The 20,660-nt window shown below is 40.7% G+C and overlaps 2 protein-coding genes across 3 annotated transcripts in view; both read right to left on the reverse strand.

The window, feature by feature from the left end:
• Positions 1-260: 260 nt before the first annotated feature.
• Positions 261-4,040, reverse strand: h1m (linker histone H1M). Of its 2 annotated transcripts, XM_083771679.1 has the most exons (5): positions 3,883-4,040; positions 1,797-2,053; positions 1,231-1,330; positions 1,079-1,125; positions 261-999 (listed from the first exon to the last, which is right to left on the reverse strand). In XM_083771679.1, the coding sequence occupies exons 1-5, from the start codon at positions 3,980-3,982 to the stop codon at positions 532-534; spliced, it is 972 nt and encodes a 323-aa protein (XP_083627805.1). In that variant the 5' UTR covers positions 3,983-4,040; the 3' UTR covers positions 261-531. The 2 variants fall into 2 exon arrangements, with proteins under 2 accessions (XP_083627805.1, XP_083627806.1); XM_083771680.1 differs by lacking the exons at positions 1,231-1,330; positions 1,797-2,053.
• A 1,499-nt stretch (positions 4,041-5,539) lies between these two features.
• Positions 5,540-20,660, reverse strand: part of cacna2d3 (calcium channel, voltage dependent, alpha2/delta subunit 3) — a gene marked incomplete at its 5' end in the record, with an annotated part of 38,960 nt that continues 23,839 nt past the window's right edge. The window contains 24 exons of the mRNA XM_083771650.1: positions 5,540-6,808; positions 7,039-7,165; positions 7,551-7,661; positions 7,787-7,904; positions 8,347-8,402; positions 8,509-8,549; positions 8,893-8,968; positions 9,130-9,200; positions 9,420-9,482; positions 9,620-9,664; positions 9,785-9,846; positions 9,930-10,004; positions 10,611-10,732; positions 11,461-11,556; positions 12,154-12,247; positions 12,614-12,711; positions 12,823-12,868; positions 13,018-13,085; positions 13,509-13,570; positions 13,695-13,766; positions 14,139-14,222; positions 16,706-16,780; positions 16,985-17,065; positions 17,215-17,286. Of these exons, the coding sequence (XP_083627776.1) occupies positions 6,713-6,808; positions 7,039-7,165; positions 7,551-7,661; positions 7,787-7,904; positions 8,347-8,402; positions 8,509-8,549; positions 8,893-8,968; positions 9,130-9,200; positions 9,420-9,482; positions 9,620-9,664; positions 9,785-9,846; positions 9,930-10,004; positions 10,611-10,732; positions 11,461-11,556; positions 12,154-12,247; positions 12,614-12,711; positions 12,823-12,868; positions 13,018-13,085; positions 13,509-13,570; positions 13,695-13,766; positions 14,139-14,222; positions 16,706-16,780; positions 16,985-17,065; positions 17,215-17,286 (1,911 nt within the window). The 3' untranslated portion in view covers positions 5,540-6,712. The remainder of the gene's footprint in view (positions 6,809-7,038; positions 7,166-7,550; positions 7,662-7,786; positions 7,905-8,346; positions 8,403-8,508; positions 8,550-8,892; positions 8,969-9,129; positions 9,201-9,419; positions 9,483-9,619; positions 9,665-9,784; positions 9,847-9,929; positions 10,005-10,610; positions 10,733-11,460; positions 11,557-12,153; positions 12,248-12,613; positions 12,712-12,822; positions 12,869-13,017; positions 13,086-13,508; positions 13,571-13,694; positions 13,767-14,138; positions 14,223-16,705; positions 16,781-16,984; positions 17,066-17,214; positions 17,287-20,660) is intronic.

Here is a 20,660-nt window from a genome sequence, read left to right on the forward strand (position 1 = left end):
TTGAGATTTGTCACATGCCTAAGCCAATAATTTGAAGCCTTCTCCTATTGACCCGTCAAATTGACAAAACATCTCCATGAATTCAAGACTTCATGTGGTGTGTAATTGAATGAATACGCCACCATATCAGTACTGTATGTCAACCCTTTTTTTGGGGGGGGGTTTCTGCCTTTGATAGACTGACAGGAAATGGGGAGAGAGGGCCTTTGCCCAGCGGCAAAGGCTGTTGGGATCAGAAGTCGAACCAGTGTCATGCCGTCAGCAGCCTAGGTGCCCAGACGGTTGAGCTAACCGCCCGGGCCAGGATGTCAACTCTTTATGAGAGAGAGAGTGTAGTAGGCAATGGCATCTTACAAGACTCAAGTTTGAAAGAGGCACACGAGCATTGACAATTTTTAAATCCCACTCCCTGAAAATGTTTGGCTATAGAGAATAGATAAGACGTTAATGTTAATGATAAACTTTTATTTTAAATAGACAAAGATACTGTGCAGTAGCTACAAAATGGCAGTACAAAAACACAATATGCCATTACTTCTTTCCTCGTTTCCGTGTAGCAGCCTTTGGGGCAGAATCTTCCTCCTCTTCGTCCTCTTCTTTGGTAGCCTTTGTTCTCTTTGATGCTTTGACAGGTTTGACTTCACCTTCAGTTACCTTCTGAGTCTTTGGTGCAGCTTTAGCTTTGGTAGTCTCCACTTTTGGTGCAGCTTTTTCTTTTGGTGCAGCTTTTGCTTTAGGTGCAGCCTTTGCTTTAGGTGCAGCCTTTGCTTTAGGTGCAGCCTTTGCCGTCTCTTTTGGTTGGTCATCATGGTCTTCAGAGTCTTCATCTTCTCCCACAGTCTTGGAAGCCTTCTTAGCCTTGGGCTTTGGGGCAGCTTTGGTAGTCTGTTTTGGTTTGTCATGGTCTCCATCTTCTTCCACAGCCTTGGCAGCCTTTTTATCCTTGGGCTTTTTGTTGGCCAGTTTTGAGGCAGCAGGAGTTGCACCTTCTCCAGAGTCCTGAGACGAAAATGACCATTAGTTTTTTGCTTTCCCCATTAACCCACAAAATGAAATATTTACACCTCAATAATGTCACCTCTGAAGTAGTGTCAGGCGTTTTCTTGGTCTTTTTCTTCTTGGCACCTGTATAAAGATAAAGGCATTGGTTAGAATAGAAACACCCACATAAGCAAATGAAACAATCCCACACAGTCGGATTCATGTTTCAAAAATAAGCCTAAAGTTTACCGGTTTCATCATCTACCACTTTAGGCTTTTTGTTTTTAGCCTTGGGCAGATCGCTATTCTCCTTTTTTGTCCCCGGCTCCTTCCTTATTTTCTGTGAAAGCTGTAAAGTATGATAGTGAAGTCCATGTTAATGGGAGATTCTTTTATAGCACCCATTTTCAACCTCATCTTGGTATAATTGGTCCTCACTAATGCTCATGACCAGATACAATTTCTGTGTACCATTTGCTTGGTGCTCAGAAGTGGGTTATGGCCAGTTCAGAAACCTGCATACCAATGACATCGATGGGGATGCCAAGCCAAACCTCCCCCTTACTCGAAAGAATCACACTAAAACGCCATGTTTTTCTTGCATCAAAATGACCAAACCTGCCTACCGATGACATCAGTCACTGGTAGAAGTTTCTGAACGGTCAACAATCCAACTATGAGATAGAAGAGCAACCGCAAGTAGACAGAAATATGAACATACACATTTTATGAAGACAAGGTTGAAAGTGGATGAAGTGCAACTTTAAGGAGCAATCACGTCATGGGAAATGTGCAAAATATAGGCTAGTCATTACCCGAAATTTTCCACGTATACCACTGACTGCTGCGTATTTGGGAGGCCTCACGTACGTCCCATTCTCTATCCCTTTAGTCAGGGCTCTGTGGATATGGTACTTCAATCTGACCATATCCACAGAGGGATAGGTCCGTTTGATGTAACTCTGAATAGCAATCGAGGAGACACCATGTCTTGAGTCAAGTTCTTTGAGCGCTTCCTTTATCATAACCATAGTGGACGGACGAGCAGCAACTTTGCGTGATGATACAGCACCTGCCAAGAGAAAATGCAAGTTGCTTCTGGCCAGTGTTACAATAGACCAGGTCTATCAAAACAAGCCAAAAAGAACACGTCCACCCACCCACACACCTTGTAGATCTGCCAAAAAGTGAATTTTGGAAACATTTGAACACAAATCTGGTACAGCGGGGGTCCATCCATGGCATAGGCTATTTATTCATTTGGGGGTCATTCACACGAAAATGTTTGAGAACCACTGGTTTTAAACAATACATGTTTAAAAGCAAGCAAGCCCATATAAGCAACTACAATTTAAAAGCCATCAAATCTTACAAGCAGCTTTACAGAAAAACAAGCCCAAATTGGTTTACAAAACCTTGAAGATCTGCCAAAAAGTGCTTTTTGGAAACATTTGAACTAAAAATCTGGTCCATCTATGCATAGGCTATTCATTTTAGTCTAGTTGCCAGCCCATAGAGCCCCATTGTGAACCTGGACATGTTAAAGGACAACTTTAGTTTTTTTCAACCAAGGTTCATGTTTTAGGTTGTCATTAGATAAAGTAAAAGATGAGTGTTAATTTCTTTTCATTTGCTGCTTTCTTTCGTTTTAGGGATTTTAGCTCTTTTTGACAGGGGGGCGGGGCATTCGAGCATGGGGCTAAATATGTATTTTTTTACCAAATTTTATGGTGATTTATTTCTTTATTATTTACTATAGTCCTAATAAACCCCAGGAAATTACATCTGGCCACAGAAGATCACAGGATCTACTGAATGTGAAGGTAGCCTACTGCAAGGCTTATACTGTGTGTATAGGCTCAATATGTCAGTTTGTCACATTCAATAGATCCTGTGATCTTTTGTGGCCAGATGTAATTTATTGGGGTTTATTGGGACTATAGTAAATAATAAAAATACATATTTAGCCCCATGCTCGAATGCCCCCGCCCCCTGTCAAAAACTGCTAAAATTCCCAAAACGAGAGAAAGCAGCAAATGAAAGAAAATTAACACTCACCTTTTAGTTTCTCCAATAACAACCTAAAACATGAACCTTGGTTGAAAAAAAACTAAAGTTGTCCTTTAAGTACACCAAAGTTTTGTGTTAGAAATGTTGAGTATGGGTCACGTTGAGCATGTATAAACTGCCAGATGCTAACCTATAGAAGGCAAAAAAATCCAAATGTCATCATGCTTTATGTAGCATGTGACATGTCAAACTAGGGGGTTTTCATGATGCTCAATCCATTCCAAGCATTAGTTTTGCAAAATGAGTGTATTTTGTGCAGAACTATGCTTGGAATGGATTCAGCATAATGAAAACCCCTAGTTTGACATGTCACATAAAGCATGATGAAATTTGGAATGTTTTGCCTTGTTAATGGTATGGTCAATGCCAATTATGAAAATTGCATATACAACATGTATCCAAGTTAGCATCCGGCAGTTTCTACATGCTGGGGAGTGGGACCCATACTAAACATTTCTAACGTTTGTGTACTCAACGGGTTCACATTCTGGCTACTAGACTATTTGGATGTCCTTCACATGAAAATGTTTGAGAACCACTGGTTTTAAACAATACATTTGGAAGCAAGCTAGCCCATATAAGCAACTACAATTTAAAAGCCACCAAATTTTACAAGCAGCGTTCCATTAAAACAAGCCCAAATTGGCTTACAATAGTGGCAACACAGTTTCTGGCGTCTGGCATTTACAATGTTTGGTCACGGCCGGTTTTGAATTTGAAGGATTAAGATTTGTGTTGTGGGCAGCAGCATTTGGAGTCTAGAAGAGGGAGCAATCAATAGGCTTATCTCATCACATAAATACGTTAAGATACTTATTATGGATAAAACACCTGTTTCGCCGTCTTTTGATGAAGTCACTTCATCTTCCTCGTCACCTGAGATGTCGGGGGACGGTGTAGGTGAAACATCCAGGGCACCTTTCCGAGGCATTGTTTGACCAGATAACACAAATTACTTGAGTTAAAATGATTAAAAGGACGCTACTGGTAGCCTAACAAGTTATCAGTTGCTTATACCAACTTCCCGCAGTCTGATATGTCATTTTATGCACAGCTAGTCCTAATTTAATTGGTTCCCCCAGGTGCAACCAATTATTCAATTTAGACAACTTTGCAACGTTCAGAGCTACAGTCTATGGTTCAGAGCCCAACGTCCTATTATATGGCTCTGGTAGAACGTATGTATCCAGCACGTTTTCAATAAGATGTTGTGTTTTGAGAGTAGACTATGCTCATGCTGCAGGTCTATGCAGATAGTCATAGACCAAAGTTATTTAAAAGTTGTGGAAAATAGGCCCTAAACAGTATAATGGAAGAAGTATTTAAAAAATTACTCCAGTAAAAGTGTCAATAACACAAAAGAAAGAAAAGAAAATACTCCTAAGTCCTGTATAAGTTAAAAAGAAAAAGTATTGGCATCAAAATATAATAAAGTAGGCATATGCAGATTGAAAATTGCCAAAGTGTAGGGCTGAAAGTGGTTAGGGCTATATGTAAATTGTATTATCAAAATCTACAAAGTAAACTATAAGTTATATAGTTACTTACTTTTAGATTTTGATTATATTACACTGTCTGTGGTTGGTGTTGACACGCTCCATATATGACCAATTCATTTCATATGTTGATCTGTGTTCATTTCACTGGTTTGTTTAAGTTACTTGATCCATTTACTTGAAAGTGCATGGTGCATGCATAAAGTGAGTGTCAAAGTGAGTATTGTAAGTTATTTTCTATTTGGTGTAGTGTCTTTTAACGGTTATTTTGCATTTTCCAACACAACACACCACACAATGAACAATATGATTACAGAGTATAGCAACCACTGTTCTTATGTAGTGCTGTTACTGAATGTTATGTAGACCCTGTTACTGAATGTTATGTAGGGTTGGGTTGTCTGTAGTTCACTATTGACTGACCAACTTCAAAGTTGGCCTGCACGTCGCCGACAATCGGATAGGCGGTTATTTACACAACCCACCTTCCTTTTATCAGTTTAATGTGCACATTGTCACACACAGAAGAACTACCGTAATATAATCTTAATGCTTGCATCTCTCTTGCTTGTCAGGTATACCGTGGGGGTTGATCAACAGGAGTCTCAACATGAGGATGTAAGTACAGTACAACATGAGGCATGGCATTCAGAGTGTCTGCTTTCTGTTCCATTTATATTAAACAGTGACAATCATTGTATCTCTGTCCTTTTCTAGTCTGATGTACACCAAATGTGGATGATACACTCATCCATGGTGCATGTAGGTCGTTCAGAAACAACATGGAATACAGCCACATTGAAATCACAGCGTTGTTTCTCTTGCATATAGGTAGATCCTTTTCATTTAATGCTTTACTTACTAGTTCATTAATAAATAAATAAAATGATGACAGTAATGATAAACTACTTTATTTATATAGTATTTTCAAAACACAATTACAAAATGCTTTACATGAACAAGAAATTGATAACAAAGACCAAAACGCCGTAACCACAAGAATGCTAAAGGAATAGTTACTAGTTATGAACAGTCAGTTTTAAAACAACCATAACCTTTTAAATTCTAAGGTGAATTATTGTGGTTCTGATGCAAAATTCTCTTTCTTATTTATGTTCTGTCTTAGCCCACTACTGACACTCCTGTAATACATATTTCCTTTAACATTTCTTATGTTTCACTCATGTACATTTTACATTCATGTGTATTTTTCAGTTTATATCTTGTGGTATCAGTGGCTCATTACCATTTCATTTTCATTGTAGCATAAAGTATGATTTCCTGCCGTGTTTATCATTGTGGTAATTGCTACTGCCCCCTCCACACACACATGCACGCACGCGCGCACACAAGCACACACACATAAACATTGTAAATAAGGAATCTGGGATGGAAAATATGTCTTTGTTTTTATTCAGCCGCTTTTGCCAAAGTAGTGTTTATGAGTAGGCCTATATGGGTCAATGTGACAAATTATGCCTAGTTTTATAGTTAATATAACATTGTTTAAACATATTCTTTGTTTTCAACATGCATCCAATGCCGCATGAAAAGAAGCTGGCAGAATAAAATAAATTCAACAATATATTTTTTAATCATCTGTATTTCATATGATCCATAATGAAGTTTGAAGAAAAAAAAATCTAAATGAAGATCACAGCATTAATGTGTCATATTACGGCAGCAGGTTTCTGCTAACATACACTGCTAACCAAAAGTGCAGCGCAAATTACATTTTATCTTTTTAATTTTGTTTGTATCATATTTCTTTCACTCACAGTGAAAGAAAATGTCCAAACTTGATGACAGCAATCCACATTATAACCTATTTTTATACTTTGACAAAATATATATATTTTCATACCTTTCATACATTGAGGAAAGAAACTGTAAATTGTCATTGCTGCGATCTGCAGTGTGCTGCCTTCAAGTCACTGAGCAGATCGAGTAGGCTTACTCTTGTCTGTCTCTTGATAGTGTACACAGTATATAGCACCACATCTGTGTTTTCCTTATGCATTAATGCACATGGATTTAATTGACATGGGGAAATAATTCTTGATGCAGTACTAACAGTAAATTCAGCTCTGACTGGCCTTGATCTATGCGTTACAAGCTGTGTTTGTTGCTCTGTTGGTTGTGGTTGATCTATTCTATGATGGTGGTCACCTGCTGATGAGAAACGCTAGCAGCGGGGAGCACAGTGCTGCTGTGAGTGTAGAGGAGAGGCCTGTTGCTGACCCACATTCCATGGCATTCTCCTGCAGAAGAGAAGATTAACTCTGCTTTAAATACAGAATTGTAAAGCAGTGCAAAGAATTATCTCGTGTCATGCTACAGTAAAAAGTACTATATTTAAAACCATTTTCCTCTTACTGTATATTGGATAATAAAGTAGTAAATAGTAAATATTCCTCCAGTCATTTGGAATTCATTACATTTTATAATTAATTCTCATATTATCTCGCAACAAATGCATGAGCAAACTCACCTCAGCGTGAAAAGGATGACATGATTCTGGTTTCTTCCTGTCTTTCTGAAACTTCAGTCTGTCACATTTTTGTGACTCATTGTGTTCAAAGGGGTTAAGGGTGAAGAATACAACATAGAGAACATAGCTACATTCAATCATAGCTATACTATTATAGCTACAACATGTTGACAAGACAGATTTGGCATGATGTAAAGTTGTAAACCTAACAAACTCAAACAAGAAAGCCACAATTAAGCCACCTACTCTCACATTGAATTATAAGCATTTGTGTGTGTGAAATGTATTGTGTCTTATATTATGATTTAACGAACCCATTAAAACCGGGAAAGCATCTGTGTAATATTAGACAGATCATTTTTAATTAGCCCACTTTTTTTTAATGAAAAAGTTTGAGAACTACTAATTTAGAAGGCATTGTAGAATCGGACTCAGATCTTAATGGGTTAAATTAAACTGAACAAGTGTGTAAACAAAGTCTATCACCTCAGTTTGATGTAGAAAGGATATACATTACTTCAATGGGATCCATGCTAACTGCAGGCGCAGAGCTGCAGTCACACTTATTATCCACAACCACCATGAAGAGGTTACTGCTGGGAATCTGTTGAATGACAAAAGACCTGCAGCAGAGGGATGGAGAGATGCCAAATGAGATTGATAGACACCATACAACCCACCACAGTAGAGTTCAACAACATATTGTAACAAAATGTATTTGTAATTTCTGAAATAGGCTATACTGTACCTGACACAACCCTCGCAGTCAATGTTCCCTGTTGTCTCTTTGATGGTGCGCTCAGAGACAAAGGCAGGATACACCGTATCACATGGGACCATCCTGGTTTTACCATGAGGCCTTTGAGCTGAATACAGAAAACACAGTTTCCAACATGTTTAAAGGAGTGGAATGGAGTGCCACAATTTTTGTATTTTTCCAGTTTTTCATGTGTCTATGAGGTGACAGTACTTCATTAGACACACTGTCTATGTGCAATAATATATTCCCTTTGTATTTAGGGTTTCTTCCTGGATTCTTCCTCCTTATATAACAATAAGACCTGATGATAATGTTTTAGTTTGGAAAAAAATCATGGCACTCCATCTTTAACAAACCCCATATCGTCTCTGTCGGGTAGAAGCCCGACAACAACGACATAGTAATTATTTTCGACCATTTTACACTGAAACACACACACACACACACACACACACACACACACACACACACACACACACACACACACACACACAATACTAGATGACACATTTCATGCAAACACAGTCCTATTGCGATGTTCACTTTACCTTTCACATTCAGATCAACATTCCACCAGCTGTAGAGATTGAACTCCAGCAGAAAACTGTAAACAGACATAGTTATTGTCTATACAAATTAGATTCATAGCAGTTACAGTAGGTATCCATGCAAAATAAATAGTTATTATTGGATGATGGTGTAGTTCTTACATAATGAGCTCAGTCAAAAACCATCTCACAACTGAGAAGGGCTGAAAGACAGGACAGAGACAGCTTGAGGATCTTTGTTTATTATAATGTAATTTTTGAGACTGCAGTACTACCTGTAACTTGCAAACACAAACACTTTGACCACAAGCCCATAGTCCATCAAGCCTGTGTGGTTTCTTACCAGTAAAACTAAGGGCTTACAGTTTAAAATTTACCAAAGAGGAAATGGGGGACCAGAGAGAAACATGAACTGAAACATTCACAGCAAAGAGTCCAAGTTAATTTAATTTAATTCCCATTGTCTCCTTTCAATTTGTCAAATAGCAGATTTACAAGCGAAGACATTTTTGCTCACGGTATGATGCTTAATTTGCTTATACTTACATTTGATAAAGTGCGTGAGCTGTCACTGCTCCCAGCATACTCTTTACAGAGGGCCTGGTAATCATACAGAGTGATCCTGCATGTACAGTAGGAACACAGGCATTTGTAATGTGCTGGAAAACAGGCATTCAAAATGTGTAATGTGCTGTAGACATGAGGTCCTTTACTGAATGCCAGGGCCAAGTTTACAGCTACTACTACTAGGAAAGGACTGTGGGTGTTTTTTGGGGGCCTGACCTTTTGAAGGACCCCATTTGGAGTAATTTGCTCATGACAGCACGTTCCACCTCTCCAAAGAAGAGCCCTGTCTAAGAGAGAAGTTATGTCAACTCAAAACACATAGAAAAGGACACATACGTACAGTACACACGCAAACACACACACACACACACACACACACACACACACACACACACACACACACACACACACACACACACACACACACACACACACACACACACACACACACACACACACACACACACACACACACACACACACACACACACAGGCACAACCAATACCTGAGCGTGGTCTTCTGTGACTAGAATGAATCCATTGTTATCTATGAGGTAGCAGTTGATGTCCTGTCAGGTGGTGAAAACATACATTAGGTCTGGATTTCAAGGTGACAAAACATTACAGTAACAGGTGAGAGAGAGAGAGAGAGAGAGAGAGAGAGAGAGAGAGAGAGAGAGAGAGAGAGAGAGGGGGGGATGCTTACCTCATTATCACAGCTAATACTACATTTCCCATCCAGAGCTGCACACTAATCAGAAATCAGTAAACAGTTAATGTAGTGTTAAGTATAGTAAAGTAAATGAAAATCTGTGTTGTTGTTGTTGTTGTTGTTTTGGCTAAACAGTGTCACACCAGTCTGTAAAGTTACCTGTCTGCAGGCAGTCCAGAATTTCCTTTGAAAGAACTCCAGCTTCATCTGGATGCCTACAGCTAACATAAGACACAGAAATCGTACATAAACCACCGCAATGAAAATATAACTAATGAATGAATGCTTATTTTGAGACCCTTACCAGCAACAATTGGAGACTTTCTGTCATCTAGGAGCTGAATAGCAGTGCTGGCCAAAACCACAGTCTTGTTTTCAGCTGTCAGGGAATAGAAAAGCATGATCAGATAATCTTTTGTGCCCATTCCAATAATACTAATTGGTTAATATTTTGTTGCTCACTAGATGGCGCCACTGGCCCATCTAACTGTGAAACAGAAATGGTGCTTAAACTGATAAAAAATACTCATATTGATGTTCCTAAATTAAACAAAGCTTAATCAGGAATACAGTACATGGTAAATGCATTACCATATCCTAAACACACACACACGCACCCTGTGCGAGCGTGTGTGTGTGTGTGTGTGTGTGTGTGTGTGTGTGCGCCAATGGCCTAGTTAAGGCGCATACCACATAGGTTCTAATGCCTGGCAGCGAGTCACAGGTTCAATTCCACCAAAAACACACACATATAGAGTGAAAGTTACAGTGGCTAAAGTATAGAATGATAACCAGAACAAATCAACAAAATCACATAATTCTTGTTTCATGATGGAACATAGACTACTGATTTTATTGCGTGTTCAGATAATTACACTTAAACGTTTAACTTTGCCCTGCACAGTAAAATCCTGGGTCAATTTATCAATTGGGGAAATGGGGAAATGTAACCAACTGGAACCAAAGGGAACTGAACTCGGCATACCTTGTCCGAAAGGAATTGAGTAGACGAACGTCCCAGGGACCTGTTCTGCTGCTCGCTTATACCACAGAGGGAAGTGGTCACCATTGAAGACCCCTTCTGTGTCCTTCGCTGTCAGGAAGTCTCTGAGAACACAGAATGGACAGATTTGTCCATTTGTCGTGGATAATTATTATATATTTGTTTTACTTCATTACACAGGTGTCTGTTTCTGTTAAATTTGAGTTATGTTCAGTGGTGCACAAAGTCCTCAACCCCATTATGTGAAAGTAGATAAATCTGATCAAATATTACTGTGCAAAGTGAAAGGTATTTTTTATACCGTACAAATGTCAATTTCCTATTGATTTCACTATTTGAAGATTCAGCTCGGAATCCGTGGATCCAGTCCTGTTTTCTTCCGATATATAGTTAAACCCAATACAACAGCATGAGGTTTTGTGTTGTTCTACACTACAGTATATTGTCAGATTCAGCTTTGTTTACATGCTAAGAGAGTGACGTTGAGAGTTGTTTCTAATCAATGGAGCAACTATTTGTGATATCTCACCCGTCTTTGGAGTTACATCATGGCAAGGTACACAAGCCAAACCTCTACCAAAGTGTCCTTATAAGTACGGTACTCGAGTAGGCCTAAATTCACTTTATTATGGTCCACCACTGGTTATGCTTCATTCCTAGTAGTTCAGAGCTTGTACTAGATCTTTTGTTTACCACTGAGTGATACTGTCTACGACAAAGTCTAAAAGACTAAAACAGGCATTAATGATTAAATCCATCAAGTAATGTGGAACCAAGCAGAGGGAGAAAAAAACCAAACAAAAATATTATTAGAAAAATGTGTTTCACTCACTGATTGGAAAGCTGCTCAGGGACAACAAACAAGTTGGTTCTGGACAGGCCGGTGCGTGTACCCAGGTAAGCAATCTCCACTCCTTTGTCTGAGTTTCTGTATGTGTAGTAAAGATCAATGAGTTTGTGGCCAACATCACTGCTTACATTCTGAGTGCTTTCACAGAAGGGGAGGGCAGTCTCACAGAAGGAAAGTTTCACAAAAGGTTCAAATCCTTGGTGTCTTACTGATGCAAATCTATTTACAGTACGTTATTAAAACAAAACAATTTCCACAGTTTAAGATTCCCATTTCTGAACAATCTCCTGCTTTTAATTCAAGTAGGTTTAATGTCCTTACAAGAGGACAATGTTGAAAAAGCTCACGGGGCTTAGGGGTATACATAGCCTATGGTAATCAGAACGCTCGTCCAAATACCTGCTCGCCCCCATTTTTTGCTGAGCGCTCACCCCCAGCGGCGGAAACACTTGCGAGCAACTCACATATTGACGTGAGACAACATGTCGGATACACGGAGGTGAGGACGGGAGGATGCTGCCATTTCAATTTATATGGAAGTCACGTATGTGGTTTTCAATAATTTTACTTTTGGGTTTTGGGAGTGAGCTTTCTTGTATTCTACATTCACTATAATAAAACATAATAAAACATAAAACATAAAAACACTCTCTGCCCACATGGAGATTTGCTTACTCTGACTTGTTGAGGGCCAGGCTGGTCCAATAGGCCTCCAATGGAGCCGTGACCACAGCATCAAACAAGACTTCCTGGATCAGTTCTCTGTCACCTGCAGCGGATGCAGTAGGACAGGCTTTACTCAATGATCTGACAGCACAATGTAAAATCCAGCATTAAATTTACTGAGAGTGTATGGACCTACAAGGACACGGTTCCACTTCTGCGCTCTCTTACGGGCCCCTTTTTAAAATCAGTGTTAAATCAGGATTTTGCAGTGCATCACACTTCAATACTGGTTTTAGAGTCAGGCCTTCTTCAGCTTCATTCTCATTTGTACTAATCACAGTTCCATGATTAGTGCCTTCATGTTTCATCATGTGATGAATAGGGTTTGATTAATTTCACTCCATAGATTATATGGTGTGTCTGGAGCTGTAACCTAATTAGCATAGATATTCAACAAGATGTCACTCACAGTTGAGGTGTGGTTTGCGCCCAGTGAGATAGAGCTTGATGGCTTGGATCTGGGTCAGGGCACGGTGCTCATTATGCTCCAGGATATTGCAGTAAGTCCTGTAGTCCAAGCAGAGCCACTGTTATATCAAAGGCCACAGTGTCCCTGATGATTACAGGGCAATAACCTATATAACGCATGAATGCCCTTCTCCATAACCCCTGCATTACCATTCATCTGCCAAGGCGACATCTGGTTGTTCCAGATCGTGGAGCCCTGGAAAACACATGGACATCAGCGATGCTTAAGTAATCTTCAGTCTGGGTAGAGTAGACTGATGCGTGCCCTTACCAACCAACCGGTACAGATAAGCATCATGCCATGCTTCAGCGTTTTAGTCATAGGACAAAGTCGTGGTGACATACCTGCTTCAACTGATACATTTCCCCTGAAGAAGTACTTTCCATGGCCTCTGGACAGAGCCACTCCAACACTAGACACAAAAACAGGACGTAAGAATATTTCTTTTGAATTAGTCAATATTCAAAGTAGCCTATAGGCCTATTAAAAAAAAAACAGCAAGTAGGTACCGGGTGAATAGTGATCTCTTCAGTAAAAAGTTGCAAATTCCAAACCACAGGAGAAACACCAACAACTAACTTAAACACTTTATTTCATGGCTTCATTAGAAGAACAATTAAACATAAAACGAATCCAACATGTTTCAGCCTATACCATTTGGCCAGTGCTTTTACCAAAAGAGCTGCTATTCCTAAAATCATAAAATGTTAAAATGATTTGCTGAAGTTAACTCTGGACAGGAACTAACAGGCACACAGTCATTGTAACTGGAAACAAGTTACAATGACTATAGAAACACTATCGAGTAAATGTAAATAAACACTTATTTTTGAACCTGAATGGAGTTCCTTTGATGTCTGTGAAAAAATAGTCGTTGTGCATCTTTAGGAGACGTTTCTGCAAGAACATCAGAACAAGGGAGATTAGATTAGATTAGTGGAATGCAGTCCAGGGTGAACAGAAAGACTGGCTCTCGTCTGATAAGAAAATACTGTATACGGTATCTTAACTCCGGTCTCACCCCTTTATCCACTGTCCTCTTTGCCTCCATGGAGAAAGTCCCTGTCCTTCTATTCACCATTGCATTGCGCAGCTGAGAGACAAGACACACACGTGCACGCATGCACACACGCACGTGCGTGCAGACACACGTTGTTATACATAGTAAAGGGTCAATTTACAAAAAAAATCAGTTACAGTAAATCAACACTCCATATTTCGCTGTGTACCACGTCGAGTTGCTAGAAGGTCGAACTCCACTTAATTGCATTATATTTTGATTGCAGAAGGACTTAAACCTGCTACGCAGTTACAGTATGAATTCACAACCATGTATCAGTTATAACTGTATTATGCAATATTATTGGTATATGTATGTACGTGTACGTATTAGCTTTTTTCAATTGTGAATGATTATTATATTATTATTATTTCTGGGAGAAGGCATTGGATTGTAGAAACATACAAAGTCATCCCTGTCTTCCCACTCCACTTCAGAAAGATCCACACTGCTGTATAGGGGTTTTCTCCTCTTCCGTCCAACTTGGTACTGCACAGAGGCACACAAGGCACCCATGTTAATAATGAGACTTATCTGACAACACATCACAAGTTTAACCACTTAAACCCTCTATTCTTAGAGAAACGGACTTGAGTTATAACTGTACTCTGACCGCTTTTTTCCATCAACACCAATTCTACAAGCTTGTAGAGTTTTTGGGGCGAATGTTCCCCCCAGAATAGGCATGCTGGGGTTCAAGTGGTTAAATTACCCCCCCCCCCTTATAAATGTTTAACGCTAATGTGATTTATGTTACCCGGTCATATCGTGTAGGATTTTGATCAGGCCTAATTCGGTGTCGTAACTGTGTGTGTTTCTTATTAATAATTTCACTAAAATATTTATAATACAAGGCAAATGCTTATGAAATAAATTGGCATCATATATTTAAAGGTAGGTAGGTTTTGTTAAATGTTCGGATAGTAGTCATTGCTATAGACTAGTGTGTTTGTTCAGTACCAGGGGTCTTCCGTCATTTTTTTAAGGTGAGTTGCCATTTCCTCCAATCTAAAATGTGTATTCTGAAAATGCATACCGGTATTCAGTTTACTGAAGAGCTGGAGTGACAGGGAGACCCCCTGTTACTAAACAAAGTCACTCTATAGCAATGAGGCGGAATATAGTGCTATTTGACACTTATTTTGAACACAACAGAAAATAAATCACATATGCACCGGTAAGATAAACTATCTTACACAGGTCTAAATCAATATCAAACACACAGAAAATGGACAGGTCTGACATACAGTAGCTACAGCACTTTGTTCCAAGCTTTATAACAAGCCAATAGAGACCTGCGGATAGCGGATTTAGCTGCGGTTGCCGCGGTTAACCGCAGTTTAGGGTGGATTTGGGTCATTCAAATATATTATAAATTAATATTGGATAAACCGCGGGTGAAATAATGCTGGAAATAAATACATTAATGGCATCTATCTATTTCTATAGGCTTATTATAGCTTTTAAAACGCACAAAATCTCTGCAAAATCTCGCAATCCGCAACCACGTGCAATCGGTGGGTGGTTGCGGATTTATAAATTGGAATAATTAATGAATGCGGTCGGATAAGGGGCGGATTATAAATATACACACGCGGATTCGGGTGACAAAAAGCACATCCGCAGGTCTCTGCAAGCCAACTACAACAATCACAGCACAATTCTTAGGCACATAGAGACACACATTAAGTGATACAGACTAAGACACAGATAGAGTTGCACACACAGGGTTAGCACTAACACAAACAGATCCAATAACACAGCCATAGATCCAGTGTAACCCAGGGTCTGTGGTCTCTGTCTGGGAGTGTTAAGTTACCTCTGGGAAATCTCAGGCCAGCCAGCCCTATGAGTGGCCCTTATCCCTGCATGCATACATCAAAGGAAAAGGTGGGGATTACAGACTAACCAGCCCATTGAGCCTCCTGACCTGTGTGTCTGTGCTCCCTCTCATCACAGGAGGAGGCTTTCACTTTATCATTGCAGTTATTATTATGTATATTATTGCTTAGAGTAGACCACTGGTTCCCAAACACTGGGCCGGGACCCATTTGTGAGTCACGGACACATTTTTATGGGTCAAAACAGAAAATAATAATAATAATAATAATTGTAATAATAATAAAATGCAAAATCCTTCATGAATAAATAAAGAAATTAAAACAATATCAAAGAGATTCCATAAATTAGAAAACAAATGTTTGAATAGTAGTGAATAGCCAGGGGCACAGTGGCACAGTCGGTAGCGCTGTCGCCCCGCCTAGAAGTCATGGGATCGATTCCCGCTGGGGACTCTGTGGGCGCTGGGGGCGTGTTCTGACTGTTCTCTCCTCCGCGTCATCAGTGCCTATACCCTAGGTAGGGTTGGCAAAAGGGCCTTTCTGTGTGGAGTTTGCATGTTCTCCCGTGTCCCCTAGGATAGGTACCTTGAAAAACATGCAGTAATCCTGGTCTCTAAACTGCCTCCCCCTGGCTAGCTGGGGCGCCTGATGGAGGGGAAAGGAACTGGTTGGAATAACGTGTTCCTTCCACGCGCTACGTCCTACTGGGGAAACTCCCCCCTGTCAGGTGAAAAGAAGCAGCTTGGACTCCTCAAGCATTGAAGGAAACATGAGGTCAGTCTGTTGCTTAGACAATTGACACTGGGTGAAAAGAAACAGGTTAAAATCGTGGGATAAAACTTTAGGATTAAAAAAAAAGTAGTGAATATAGCCGATCTACAAGCTCACAACTCACCGCGAAGCGACGTGTTGTGAGATTGTAGATCTGCTATTTTCATTGTTTGAGTCCCAGGCAAACGTCTAATCTCTCTTTTGGGTCTCGACCTGAAAAGTTTGGGAACCACTGGCTTAGACAACTTTAAAGAAATGACACAGTGGGTGCAGAGAGAACAAGGGATAGGTCAGGATGTGTGCAGCGTGGCAATATAAGTGTGCTTTTGGTGTGGATTGAATTTGAAGAAAGCAAGTTACCAGTGGTCTGAGGTCCGGGTGGGTCAGGATGTAGCCATTGTTTGTGATGGCAAATGCATAACCATGGATCCCTAACTAGAGAAAAAAAACAAAAGTGATGTAAGGTAAAGGTACCATAATGAAAGATAAGATCTGCACATCAATTATAGCTCAAAATCTCATTAAAGCAGAAATACCACTCAGCTGATCTACTTGCTCACATTCACATAATATGCACATTATGCACATTAAATGGCAATAATATGATCACACACAGAGATTTGTCTGAGGCTACTGTACCAGATGTTTAGGGATGACGGTCATCAACTCATGCAGTGGGATGTCTGTGCCCACCACCCCCAACAGAATACCCTGGTTCTTCTGCATGGAAACAGTAAAGGTTACACACATACACAGCTTTACACATCTTAGACACTCACTGATTTGCTCACTTGCTGGTTGCTGCACGGGCACGCATGTTTTCTCATTCACGGTGATTCACCCATGAACACACTTGCTCACTCACGTACTGTTTCATTCTTTGTGCTGAAGACAGGCATGGATACTGTAGTCATCAGACTGGGGCCGGCACTTGATTTCACCTGTAAAACACACGCACACGCAACAAATGGAATACAGTTAAACTTGGCGTTAAAGGCTCCGCTCTGGTAGATGTTCTCTGTCCAAGCAGCATGCTAAGCAAAATCAGGGAACGTTAAAGAAAACCCCATAGGGATACAATAGCAATACATTGACATTGAGATTTAGCTTGAATAAGCACTAAGCAGACATACAGTAAAAGCATGAGTATTTGAGCCTATGCCAGACTCTGAGCCTATGCCAGACTCTGAGCCTATGCCAGACTCTGAGCCTATGCCAGACTCTGAGCCTATGCCAGACGTGAAGACTTGCAATGCACAGTGTCCCGGGCAGCGCACCCCCCACGCCTCCACCTCCCAGTTCTTCTGCGTGTGTGTATAGTGTCAACACACGCAGGGATGACAGATCAGAATCACACACACACGCACGCACACACACGCGCACACACACACACACACACACACACACACACGCGTGCGTGCGTGCGATAGAGTTTTGGTATGGAATGAACATACATAATATAATAATTAGGCATGCATCGCTTTGCCTACAACACTGAATTATATAAGTAATATATAATTATATAAGCAATTGGAAAAAGCCTACGCCGGCTTCCATGCATTTGTTGAAGAGACATCAATACAATTTCAAATTATATTGTTATTATTGCATAAATTATCGCTTTGGCTAAAACACTGAATCCCGTGGAAAAGTAGGCTATGTATAACTACAGGCATTAATAACTACACACCTTAGTCTACCGCATATGTACAATTAGCCTACATTTAACAAACAAGCTTGATTGACATTAATAGGTCAATACAAAAACTGGAGGATAAAACCAGAAAAGCACTAAGGCTTCTTCACATCAGGTATAAAGTCAAATGAAAACATGACAACCGTATGGAAAAAGGGGCAGAAGAACTGGGAGGCGGAGGCGCGGCCCGGGACAGTGTGCCAGACAGGTGAAGGCTGGGGTGGAGGAGGCAGCTAAGCACAGCGGATGGGGTGGAGGAGGCAGCTAAGCACAGCGGATGGGGTGGAGGAGGCAGCTAAGCACAGCGGATGGGTGGAGGAGGCAGCTAAGCACAGCGGATGGGTGGAGGAGGCAGCTAAGCACAGCGGATGGGTGGAGGAGGCAGCTAAGCACAGCGGATGCGAAGCAGGTAGAAAGACAAGCAGAGGTCTAGTGAATGCAAAGCCGTATTTAAAGGGGCTGCTCTGTTAAGAGCATGAGCTCTGATTAGAGAAATGTATGGATGTGTGACGTAATGATCAATAGAGATGTGAATGAGGAATAAGAAGCTAGGCTGATTTACAGCTGTAGTGATGCAATGAAAATATTACAAAATCAAGAACATACATTTATTTAAAAGGTCTATGTTTTATCCATTACATACTGTATGTCATCAGACTCACCAATTACCACTGTTGTGCCTACAAAATCTAATGGCATGTTTGAAAATAATATAAATTATTTTAAATATGTTTTCATAAAGCTGTATGTTGGAGCATTATGTATCAGTTATTAGAAAATCCCTTATACAATGCATATTAAATCCGGGCTGGTCCTATAGTAGCACAAAATTGGATGATCACTGAGGCATGATTGGATAATAATGTTAATGAATTAACAAGAAAAATATGATATGGTATTTATGGAATTAATCTCAGCAACATGTTGCCAAATGTTTAGATGGGAAACAAGTACACAGTCAGTGTTCACCCATTTTCAACCTATCTTCATATAATTGCTGGCACCATTTCTGTCTAATCAGCCTGTGTCTCAGAGGCTGTGGACAGTTGAGAAACCTGCCTACCAGGCAGGTTTCGATACTAGAATTACCAGCAGGTTTGGTCATTCTAGTATAGATGAATGCATGGTGCAGTGCTCTGTAGGCCAGGTGTAGCTAATCAGTGCTGAGGTGTAAAGCGGCGCTTAATGGTACACCTCAGTAATGGCTGTGCCTCGGCAAGAATTACGTGAATTACAAAAATATAAAAATAGTAAAAAGGTGCTCCTGGATCAATCGGGATAAGACATCTATTGAAAAAGGGCGGCGATCCGGGTACACAAAATAGTTAAAAAGGAGAAGAATCTTTGTTTCGACCTATAGCGGTCTTCGTCAGGGCTGACGAAGCCCTGTATAGGTCGAAACATGTTGGTTCAATAAAGATTATTTTCCTTTTTAACTGTTTTGTGTGCCCGGATCTCCGCCTTTTTTAATAAATGGCTGTGCCTCATTTGTAACTCAGAGTGTACAACATTGAACCAAATGAACCTGTAACCAAGATGAAAATGCGCGTTGGTGTACGCACGCACGCGCACACACACACACACACACACACACACACACACACACACACACACACACACACACACACACACACACACACACACTTAAAATACTGTAGGTCCATTTGGTTCCATATGTATACTCCCTGATATGTATACTCCACTGACTATCTGTGTATAGAATTATACATGATACTGTAGCACTTGTGTTTGACAGTAAGCCTCCCAAGTGTGAGCCTTATGTCAGGCTCACAGGAGGGCACTGTTCAGCAAGATGTGAGCTGACATGATCAAACACATGAACTCTCTGAATGTTTGTGTGTGTGTGTGTGTGTGTGTGTGTGTGTACGCGCGCGCGCGCGCGTGCGTGCGTGCGTGCATGCGTGCGTGCGTGCGTGCGTGCGTGCGTGTGTGTGTGTGTGTGCGCGTGCGTGCGTGCATGCATTTACGCTTGTGCTGATGTTGTGTGCATAAACTGCATATCTACAGTACTGTATGTGTGTTTGTGTTCGTTGGTGTACACACATGTATAGGACTGACTTAGTGAACCGTGGACTGTTCATACTGTATTTGATGGCTTGACAGAACGCTCCATGGGTGAGAGAGAGGAGCCTCTGATGCACGAGCACACAGGTAAACCCTGGAACAGGAGCAGCACAGGGAATATCCTGCAGCAGACACTCGAGAGTTCTTACAGAAATGACCTTGTGCTAGCCCCCTAACCCCCCACCCCTTCTCTTTAGTGTTCCCACTCTCTCTCTCTCTCTCTCTCTCTCTCTCTCTCTCTCTCACTTTCTCACTCCGTTCCAAACCAATGTCAGTTTTATTATGGGCTTTAGGAGATAAAAGGCAATGATCCACAGAATGATGAATGGTGTGTCTGTGGCTGAGATACAGGAGCGCACACCCTCCAGAGGACAATCTCCCAACCCTTGCTTATGCTTGTGCGTGTGTGCGTGCATGTGTGCATGTGTGTGTGGGTGTGTGTTTGTGTGTGTGTTTGTGTGTGTGTGTGTGTGTGTGTGTGTGTGTGTGTGGGTGTGTGTTTGTGTATGTGTGTGTGTGTGTGTGTGTGTGTGT

The sequence above is a fragment of the Protomyctophum parallelum genome (assembly GCF_964188405.1).
Source record: "Protomyctophum parallelum genome assembly, chromosome: 8".
NCBI lineage: Eukaryota > Metazoa > Chordata > Actinopteri > Myctophiformes > Myctophidae > Protomyctophum > Protomyctophum parallelum.